This window comes from Motacilla alba, chromosome 4 (assembly GCF_015832195.1).
Source record: "Motacilla alba alba isolate MOTALB_02 chromosome 4, Motacilla_alba_V1.0_pri, whole genome shotgun sequence".
Classification (NCBI taxonomy): Eukaryota; Metazoa; Chordata; class Aves; order Passeriformes; family Motacillidae; genus Motacilla; species Motacilla alba.
In genome coordinates, this window is record NC_052019.1 from 27002505 (window position 1) to 27013597 (window position 11093).

Consider the following 11093-nt stretch of genomic DNA (forward strand, 5'->3'; position numbering starts at 1 on the left):
AGACTAAGAACAGGCAGCCCTTGTACAAAGCCACCTACACAAACTGAGTTTTACAGGACCTTAAGGAGGTCAATGCAGAAGAGGGTCAGAGGCTTATATCAGTTTATTTTACTGCCCACTTTCCTGTGGGATTCTACAGCTTTCAGTAAAATACAGCATCCTTAAAAATCTTATTATTAACTAAGGCTGTGGTATAAAAATAATCCCATACTAGTTGCAAGAGAAATACTGTAGCTGCAGTTTGGTTCATTTCTGTCATTTGATTCATCATCAAGGTGCCTTCTGCATCCCAGTAATTAATCCCAAATCCGAAACAACCAACAAAACTGAAGTGGAAAATGTCATACCATGGATAACAAAGTAACTGCTGTTTTTCATGTTCATACGACCACTGGATGCTGCACAAGTGTATCGACCATTGTCACTTAAGGACACACTGTCAATGGTAAGGGTGCTCACAAACTTCTTTATTTCTCCTGCAGTGGTTTTTACATCCCTAATAGTGGCACGTTTTTCCTGCAATAGACAAAAGACAGAGATGTTTGGAAATGTCATTGTTATTCCTTCTGTCAACCTTTGCACACTGGTATATATTTGTCTATACCAGAAATTTTGTTGTGTATTATTATCTTCTTTCTCAATGTTTTAAAAATTTAAAAATTTATGACTTAAATAAGTCAAATTGCTTTGTGATGAAGGCACCTGTAAGTTAGTACGGCTTTACCTTGATGGAAGGGTAGTCCCATTTAAAATCTATTCCCACGTTCAGCTCTGTCCTTACAGTGCAATTGAGAACAAGTTTTTCTCCCACTGACAGCTCTACTTCATCGTGTGGGTTCATTGTCAGGTCATAAATTCGGTACCCTAGAGAAATACAAAGGCACACATGAAACATGGGGGTAAGAAGAGGTTTCTTTACAGTACTCAGCACCAAATTTCCTGGGTGAATTCACCGCAACTCCCACCAAAACCCCAGCTACAAAAAAGCCCCTTGATGCCCCTGTGCAGCAGGGTAATGGGTGTACAAAGAAACCTGGAGAGAAGAAACGTGCCTGCCCTGAGCACTTCCCAGCTGAGACCCATGTCAGACAGTGACACAGCAGGATGTGTGCACTTGATCAGAGCCCCTCCAGTGGCGGGAGCAAGCAAGAGACAGTGACTCACACAGTTCCTCTGCCTTAGACACCTACTTTTTATCCTTGTGAGACCTAAAACTAAGGGAGATTGTACACCCAGTCCCAGCACTAAGCAGGAACTTTATAGACAATAATGGTGGGGCAGTAGCAAAATTATCCAAAGTTTACTTTGTGCAGTACAACATTTCCAGACAGAATATTCTGAATGCAGAAATTCTACAGATATTCTGAAATTCCTCCAAATCAGAGTGAGGATTTGTGAATTTGGTGGAGAAGTAAAAAAAACCTTCCACACAGAGTAAAGAGGGAAGGCTATGCCTTCCTGACAAGCCAGGAGAGACCGCCTTGGTGCCATTTGGATTTTTGAAAGGGTCACTTTGTCCTCAGCTGAAAGAGAAAGAGCTGCTGAGTTTCAGTTCAGGCTTAAGCTTCCACAGAACTATTACATTATTTCTGGGGAAATAATTTATGAGGAACACTATTTATGAGGAACAACTGATAAAATGTACCAGGAAAGCATAAAACCCTGTGAGAGTCGAGACACAGGTCTTTAGGGAGACAAGACAACCCAGCTCACAGTGAGACCTTCAGATCCACCCTTCCCTTGGTACCCACTCAAAGCAATTTCTTTTCATCTGCTGCTGATGGTTGCTTGCCTCTCATTTCCTTCCACTGTGACTGAGAATGTGGATAAGTGATTTTAGAAAAAAGGTTTGCATTGTGAGAAAAAAAAAATTAAAATCCCTGGCATCAATGTAAAACACTAAAAATAGAAGCACTTATCCCAACAACCAACCAGAAAGAACACAATACATTGCATTTAAAAGAAAAGTGATATAAATCTCAACATCCATTTTGCATTAGCTGCATTGTCAGTATTGAATAACCTAGTGTCCAACCAAATGTAATTGGTTCAGTATGCTGTAGAAAGCAAAAGAACATTGGTTATAGAGAAATAAAAACCTTTGGCTTACCTACAACTGCAACTATGTATATCACAGACTGGTAGCTTTCATCATCTATTTTAGCTTCGCAGAAGACCATGCCTGCATAGTTGATTAAATGACTGGGTATAGTGAAGCCTTTCTTATTATTCCATGAAATGGATTTACCATCAGGAACAAATATCTTTTCTGGATATTTCTGTTTGGAATATTGATAAGATACATAGTCAGAATTCAAAAATTGAACAACCCTGAATTGTCACCTCCAGCATTTTCCCCAACTGCAGGGCCCCCATTTCAACATTCTAGCTCAGGGAATAAGTGCATGCTTTGAGAGTACAGGAACAGCACTCATCTTGTAATCACAGGCTATAAATCTCACAATGATGGAAAAGAGTTTTTAAGAAATGTATTTTTTCTTCAAACAACATATTTATGCCAGAGTGACTTCAACTAACTCTTGAAAAAATAGCAGGCTTTTTCCTTACCGCATGTAGAGATACATTGAGATTCGATACGGTTCCAAGGCACGGCACTACCACAGTTTTGTTCTTAGTGATGTATACAATGCCAAGCTGATCACTAACTGAAGTCACAAATGGTGATCTGTAATCTAGAATAATGTTCAATTGATAAGTGGGTATTATTCATCACATGATTATGGAAACTGGAAACCTTTCCAGTTTTCTTATTTCCCTGTCTACTTTTTCACAAGTCAGTTGCATTATTTTCCATGTCATAAAGCACTGAAATAATGAGACTAAATAGGGGAGGTACATATTTTTATAGACACCCCACCCCCCAGATTTAGAATATCATTATTCTCAAAACAGTTATCAGCAGCAGAGTGCACTTTGGAGAATGGCTTCCTGCTACAGCAGTCCTTTTGTCGACAAAAAACTGATTTACCCTAGTGTGACTTTCCTTGCATAAGTATGACAGGAAATATCAGTTAAAAATTGTGACATGTTACACTGACTCCCCTGATGGCAGCATCCTTTTCAAAGTCAGACCAGAACACCAAAAAAATAGCTCCATGATATTATAAAACAAGCTAAGTCATGTACTTAATTACATCTCATTTCTCAAAATGGTAACTATAAGTTAACAATAAAGAGGAAACAGGATGCATATGGAAACGAGGGTGAAGCCATCAGTGCAAAAAGGCAGATGCCTCAATGAATGCACTTATTGAAGCTGAGTGTGTAACTGGAGGCTTTGCAGTGTCTGCGACACTCGGCTGAAAACTGAGCTCTTACAGCCTACATAGATTTTACCACCAGAGTCAGCAAATGTATGAAAGTTTATGTTTTGGGGTTCGGGTGGTTTTTGGGGTTTTTTTTAATGGTATCAGTACAAATCGTACACGAGATTGGATCTGTAATTTTTAACAAATACAAAACCTCTGTAATCCTGTCTCATATGAAACTCCTGCTGAGGTCAGTAATAGCTCTGCATTCATGAGGACAGGCTCAGAGCTCAGCAGAGATACGTATGCTAAATTCTGGGTGGAGAACAGCAGACCACGTACTGCATATGGCAGTATGGCAGTTCAGAATTACAGGTACAAAGGCTTTTATGTTGATGGTAACTAGCATACCTGAATTTAATTACTCAACATGAAAACAAGAAAAATGTTTCATAGGATCAAATATTCTAGGATTAATAAATTTTAGCATCAAAACTGTTTTGAGGCACTATATTCCTTTCTTCTCTTGGCACTAGGGAAAGAGACACCTGAGAGCTGTGTAAGCACTTACCTTGAACATAAACATAAATGGTTGTAGCTGCCTGGTTGTCCCTGTAAAGGCACTTGTAGTCCCCTGTGTCATTGCCAATGACTTTGCTCAGAGTCAGTGTCTTGCAGTAGGGGCCATCACTGCATTCTGTCACGGAGATACGCCTCTCAGCATTGCTCTGCTTGCTTGGCCACGACCACTCCAGTGGTCTCTGACCTCTGGGAAAGCAAATGTTAGAGCAGCAGACACTTCTGACATGAACCCCAGCCCCACCAGTCTCTGTGGCTATGGAGAGGGAAGGGCTTTACCCCATGACATAGAGAGAGCATCAAACCATCTAGGACAAATTCGCACACACACAACCTACTGCCAACAGCTACATTGAAGCTACTTGAGATTTACATTCTGTTGAATCTAAGTGGCAAATCACCCAAAAGAGAGTGTTGAGAGTATGGCTCAGCAGCAGCATCCCCAAGGACACAGCCGATGCTTCCTCCCCCAGCCACCCTACACTCCCCAGCTCTCTCTTGCTGCAGCCCTCCCACATTTCTAAAACTTGTCAGGGAAAAGTGAGGCAGAAGGCACAAAGGGAGTGGAGAGGAAACAGGAGGCCTGACAGGAGAGAGATCACATTATTCTGTACAAAAGCTGTGTGATTCTGTACAAGAGCTCACTACATAAATTACCAACCATCAAAATCATGCTGAACAGACTTGTCCTTACCTGCAAGTAATATTTAGTGTGTTGTTTGCCATTATTGTGAGGACATCTTTTTGGATGCTAAGGGTTGGCTGATCCAGGGAAATTAATGAACCTGCAAAAACATGTATGAAACCTCTCTAATAAACCAAATAAACAAGTAAATGCTACTCAATCAGAAAAGTATTATATACAGGAATATTCATCAGGTTCTAAGTGGACACTTTCACATCGCTATTTAGCAGCAAAGGGTAAATCATGATTTTTCACACATCCCAGAAAGTTCAAAAATTCTGTCATAACAGGAAGCAAAGGCAGATGGTCAGGAGCTAGCTGCAGAGCACTACAATTCAGCCAGCCAGGGTGGAGTTCCTGTTTTCTTGCATTGCCAACTTCAAGGTCTAACAAGAGGATGTGGGACATTGAAACGAAGTGAACCTTCATCTGATGATCTCACTCCCTTGGGGATTACCAACTTTTCTTATAATAAATTGAATATACTTCTTTGAGACTACTGATCAATGAATTATGCAAAGAAACTATTTTTACAGTTTGTCACAAGTCTGAAATCCCATTAATTTATTTTATGCCACGATTTTCCAAGCTTATCTCTTTGCTCCTAAGAAGTTAGGCAAAACTCTATTACTGCCAGACTATCGGCAGCGTGGCTTGCATCGCACCCGCCCGCAGCCACTGGCGCTTGTGAGGGCTGTGATCTGGGTGCCAGTGCTTGCTCTGAGGCACCAGCCCAGCTGGTGCAACATTTGGGAGTACCACAGGGAAAGATTTTCACTCCTCCCTAGCGGCTGCCATCACCTTCAGGAATCCCGGCTCACCGGGCCGAGCCGCAGCCCCGGCCGTGACAGCCCGGCCGGGCAACGAGAAAGCGTGGCCAGACCGGGACATTCCCCATTTCCCTAGCGTTTCCCCGTGCTTTAATCACTCGCATTCCGAGCAGGTTCTTCCCATGACAGGTTTCCCGCGTTTGGCTCCAGGGACATTTTGCTCTCGGAAACGACGGCTGCTGCTGGAGCCAAGCGGGCAGGACACTGTGCCGTGGCAGGCAGCCCTCTCCGACGGGCCAGCACCGGCCGGCCGGACAGGAGAGGCCAAGAGCGCAGGACAGGAGGGGTCAGCAAGCCCGCAGCCACGGGCGTTCCGTCCCAGCCGGACGGAACAGTCTCCCCCGGCCGAGCAGCCCCGACAAACCCATAGGAAAGCCGCACCGCGCCCTCCGCGGCACCCGCGCATCCCCACGGCCCCTCTCCCCGGGGTCCCGCGGAGCTGTCGGACCCCGGCGGCTCCCCGACAGACCGGACCCGGCTAACGCGGGGCTCCCCGACAGACCGGACCCGGCTAACGCGGGGCTCCCCGAGGGCTCACCTGGAGCCAGGCACAGCAGGACCGCCAGCAGCCGCGCCGCGCCGAGCTCCATCCCGCGGCCGCCGGGGCTGCGGGGCGCGGGGCGAACCCTCTGCCCGACGGCAGCCGCGTCTCCTCCAGCCGAGCCAAGCCGAACCGAACCTAACCGAGCCCAGCCAGGCCGAGCCGAGCCGAGCCGAGCCGAGCCGAGCCGAGCCGAGCCGAGCCGAGCCGAGCCGAGCCGAGCCGAGCCGAGCCGAGCGCTCCGCACGCCCCGCACCGCCCGGCGGGGATGCGGGACCCCGGCGAACGGTGCCGCCCCTCTTGTGCCCGGGGCGGGGCCCGGGGCAGAGCCCCCGCCCTCCCCAGCACGATCCCGCCCCCCTTCCCGGCCCCAGGGCCCCCCTGCGCATCCCGCCGGGATGCTCCCTTCGGACGGGCGGCGGGAGCTCTCCCTCTTCCCTGCTCGGCGGCAAGAGGGCCTCAGCAGTAAGATTCAGCGTCGTCTGGCGCTTCATCGTGCTTTTTGGGGGTTTCTTAGAATCTCCCCAACAGAAAAGATCCCAAAGGCCAGCCACATGAGGTACTGCAAGGGAGACACAGCCGTGTTCCTGCTGGCAGCGACTGTACCCCCGGGTTTGAGGCGTCTGGCAGCGTCAGTGCTGAGGTCACAACGTGGAGTCCCCTGACCATGCTGCATGTACCCAGCCTCCCCAACTGGCCACATCCCAGCTAATGGGATCCAACGAGTGCCTGCCGCAGCTGCCCTTCCCGCCTTTTAATCAAAATTATTAACTAGTGACTGTTGAAGAGAAGTTTGTGAGGTACTCCTTTGGGAAAAATAAACACACATTAATGGTGGTGGTAATTAATAGTCATTAATGTGTTATCCATACGCACAATACAAATCCTGTGGGCTAGATAGATCAGTAAAGAGAGGTATATAGATAAAAAGGTAGGTAATCGGGTAGAAAGAAATACACAGCTGGGTACATAACTCTGCATGCATATACATATGTGTACCTCTACATGCCACCTTTTCCTCTTTCCCTGCAAATTGTATGGGAGCTTGTCCACAAATGACTAAGTTAATGAAGCAGTGATTTTATTTTGCATGCAATGCAATTCCAGCTGTTTTACTGTACTGGGGAAAGAGTGTAATTTCCTTTGAAATTACACCCCTGTTGCTCACAGAAAGATACAGGGAATGGGAGAAGCCAAAGTTTTCCAAGAGATCAAATAAAATCCATGAAAAGTCAAATAAGACTCATGTGATTCAAGTGGCAGCAAGTCAACACCCTGCAAATAAAAACTGCACTTGCTATTCTTATGAGCTCTTAAACCAGAATATTGGCAGCCTTCATTAATACCCCCACCTCCATCATACTGTGGGTCAGGTCATTGGTATTGCTGAGTGGTTTGGGGAACTCTGGCAGTGAGTTCAACTACTGACCTTGCTAAAACTAGGCTGCATGTAAGTGCTAGTGAGTTAGTGACAAATACTTAGTGAAAAAGTTTACTGCTAAAAAAGCCAGTTTTAGTAACTTTATTTGTGGTGATGCTGGTTTTGTTGGGTTTGACTACAAAGAGAAAAAAAAACTGATAAGGGTTGGATGACCTGCAAGAAGTGTTTGCCTCAAAAGCAGTTTAGGCAGTCAACAAAGAAAATTAAATTACAGGGGTAAGTTAAAAACTATTTGCATGGAATTGTTACTGGATCCATAGAAAATAGTAAAGTCACTGGCAGCACACTTTAATGCTTTCTGCATTCCTACGAGAGCTTCCAAAATGCAGCTGTAGAAAACATGCCCCTATATTGATTTCAACAAGTAACTTTTCTAAAATTTAGTCAGATGATGTGCAGCTACAGCTTACTGCAATACCACTTGGGCTCTGTTTTCATGCACAGTCACTGCTGTTAAGTGAGTGGTTTGGAAGGGGGGGCTGCATTCATTGTTGAAAATTATTGTGGTGCCTGAGCTTTATGGAAACAAATACCTACTGTTTGTCCTAAGCACATCTAAGCCAAGACAGATGAATGCCGGCCCTCTACAGGCCCTTTGGCATTTGCCATGTCCCCTGCCTCCTCCTGCCCTGCAGTGTCCTGAAGAAGGGAAGTAGAGAGAGGGGCTGACCCTTCAAACACACAAACCTGGTGAGTGCACACATCCAGCTGAGCAGCTGGCAGCAAGGAGCTTGCACATTGTGACTGTAGCTCATCCACAGGGAACTCCACATTTCAAAAGCACAAAATTGTTTTTATCTCCCTGAGTGATCCCAGTGAGATCTCAGTTTTTACACTGTGCTTCCTAAATGGGACACCATCCTTCAGCACTTTGCCTGGCTGTCAGTATAATCTTGGAAACTAGAATAATTCTGCAGGAACTGCTGCCTCAGTGCATGAATTGCCATCCCTGTAGTACTAGGGACATTTGTGGTATCAATGAGAACACAAAGGCAACTTCTTTGAATGGGGCCCTAACCCTGTAAACATTTAAGCACAAAAGTCACTTTATTCTGAAGAGTCAGTCAACAGACACAGGATTTTCATCTGATTCAAATTGCTTATATGAGACTAATACTCTAGGAAGATCAAATAAAAACTAGAGCCAAGTATCACTGAAAATGGTAGATGTTTGGGGAAGCGAGAATTGGAAAAGATGGGGGTGACTTTATCAATACATAGTGTATGATGTCATATGTACTTTGCTAAACTGATTTTTCTATTTTGAGCTTCAGTGGGGCTTTTACAAGTGGATTTTTGCTTGAAGATGCCATGGGGAACCTCTGAGAGAAAAATCAACCAGAGCATGGAAGAAAGACAATGACCTAGACTCCAAGCAAAAGATTCATGTAAATATATTGTTCCTGTGATGGCTATGGGACACAGGTGTCTAGTTACAAAAACAAAACCCCAGTGGTTTAAGGGATGGGAGCTCTCTCATCCTGCTGTTTAGGCTGTGATCTCTGCACAGCCTTTGTGTCATCCTTCAGACTTGTAGAATATCTAGCACAGCCCGGATTGCACCAGAGACTATCAGTGCTGAACTACAGGGATCTAGTGAGAAAAGCTGAACATATTAATGTAGCTCAGTGAGCACAGGATGGGATTTCCTCCCCCTCCAGAGACAGTGTGAATGTGGAGAACTTCCTGGGATCTAAATCCAGCCCGGGATCTAAATCCATCAATGGCTTCCAAAGATACTCTACCCTCTGTCTCAGCATTCTTACCTGCCCCAAATAACAGGAAAACCCATCAAGACTTTTTAAATTTAAATAAATTACTTCAAAAAAGTGCCTCTGCCTTGGCCAGACAATAGCAGCAAAGAAAGGTGGGGCTAGAAAGAGCTCTATGAAACTTCAGCCGTCCTGCCACACTGAGCAGATCTCAGCTCAGCATGAGCCCAGACCTGGGGAGCTGTGGAAGAACTGGTGGCTGACAGACAGAATGCAATCAAACCCTGTGCATCTCTCCGTGCTTCATCAGATTGATTCCCAGTTCACAGAGCATCTTCCAGAGCCCCTGGGAGAGCGGTTTCCATTCTGAAATCAGTGTGTTCCCGGTGTCTGGGCTCATCAGCCTCTTTGTGCTGCAGCCTGCACGCAGGGGAAGCTCCGTGTCCATGAGCGGTCCCTGGGAATGGTCGGAGCGATGGGAGGGGGCACCAAGCCTTGCCTTGGCCAAGCAGGGACGGCGAGCCTTTGTTTGTGCATCTGCTCCTCTGATCGCCAAAAGCTCATTAAAAACAGGACACAAAGAAGCAGCAGAGGAACCGGACAAGCCCCCTCCCGTCTCCTCCCCGACCTGTCACGACTCCCCCAGGCTCTCTGGCCCTGTCAGGGCTTCCCGGGCAGCCCTGCCCACGAGTCCGACTAGGGGACAGAGCCGCAGCAGCCAAGCGGCCCTTTGTTTGCTTAATTATTCAAATAACAACCTGGGCGAGATAAGGACTGGCCCTGGTAACACCGATTATGTGCTTTCCTGCTCCTGTAGCTCAACAAGTTTACCAGGGGTCAGCATCCCGTGCAGAACACCTCTGGAATGCGGCAGCCAGCTGCTGTGCCGCCGCCCGGGCGCTCCTCTGTGCCGCAGCCGCGGCTGCGAGCACCTCAGCATCTCACGCAGGAGTGGATGCTCCCTTCAGCTCTGTCTGCACTGCAGACTGCACCACTGCAGCAGCCTGCAGCCTTGGCCCCAGTGTGGCTCTCAGCAGGCATGCATCCCCAGCACACCGATAAACTTTGATGAGGCAGACACGAGGTACATACAGGATGCTGCTTCAAGAAAATGAGATGGAATTCATGTAAACGGTATGCAAGATCAGAAATACATTTGCCACAACATACACTTCATGTGCAGACTCCACAAAAACCTGTTGGTTTGCAATGGGCATTACAAAGGACAAAATCTAACCTTCCAGCTAGAAATAAAATATTGTCTCAGGTGAGAACAGATGTGGAAGTAGGAATGAGGTGGCATATACCCACTAATATTCACACAGTTGCCTAAAGGTAGAGAAGTGAATGCTTCTATTTTCAGAGTATGCCAAAAACACTGGTACCTTTGCTGGAATCTAGGGATATGTGCTTTGTATTTGGCTTTGTCCATCTATAAACAGGAGGTGTGAGTTTGGTGTGCATGGACGTCCCCAAAGCAGCTCTATTCTAGCTTGGCTAGATACTGATAGTAGCAAAACTGGAGGAGCAGGTTCACTGCTGTCAAGCCCCAGAGTAGTCTAAAGTACCCAGGATAGGTCTCTTCACTCCTCGGCATGTAATTATGGTTCCAGGCACGTGGAATTTTAGGGATGCACCTTAGAAAAACTCATTTTATATAATTGTTTACTTGTCCCTGTTGTGTCTTAAAACTCTGCATAATTACTCCTGGCAGGACGACAGTGCCCTATATACCCTTCATTCAAGGAGCTGTTCCTTTTTTTACCCTATCTAGTTGTGTTTTCCCACCAAACTCTTTGCGAGGCAAGGGCTCTGTGAAGAAGGGACAAATGCCTTTGTTGTTTGTGTGGCTGAAGTCTACGGATTCCCTGTTGCTTGCAGCAGGAAGCAGCTCTGAAGCATCACTTTCTGAGCAGGAAGCAGAGGGTGTCTGGGGCCCCGGTCAGTTTGGCTAATGGATGGGCAACTGGTGACAGGGATAAGCTACAGATTCTTACACAGAAGTGGCATGCAATATTTTTTTTCCTTGTTGGTTC

General features: G+C 46.2%; 1 protein-coding gene across 1 annotated transcript in view; it reads right to left on the reverse strand.

Moving 5' to 3' along the window:
- Window positions 1–6140, reverse strand: part of KDR (kinase insert domain receptor) — a 30616-nt gene extending 24476 nt beyond the window's left edge. Inside the window, exons 1-7 of the mRNA XM_038136062.1 lie at window positions 5902–6140; window positions 4543–4633; window positions 3841–4037; window positions 2569–2693; window positions 2111–2279; window positions 725–864; window positions 348–516 (exon numbers count right to left, since the gene is read on the reverse strand). Coding sequence (XP_037991990.1) covers window positions 348–516; window positions 725–864; window positions 2111–2279; window positions 2569–2693; window positions 3841–4037; window positions 4543–4633; window positions 5902–5953 — 943 coding nt within the window. The 5' untranslated portion in view covers window positions 5954–6140. The remainder of the gene's footprint in view (window positions 1–347; window positions 517–724; window positions 865–2110; window positions 2280–2568; window positions 2694–3840; window positions 4038–4542; window positions 4634–5901) is intronic.
- Between the last annotated feature and the right edge of the window lie 4953 nt (window positions 6141–11093).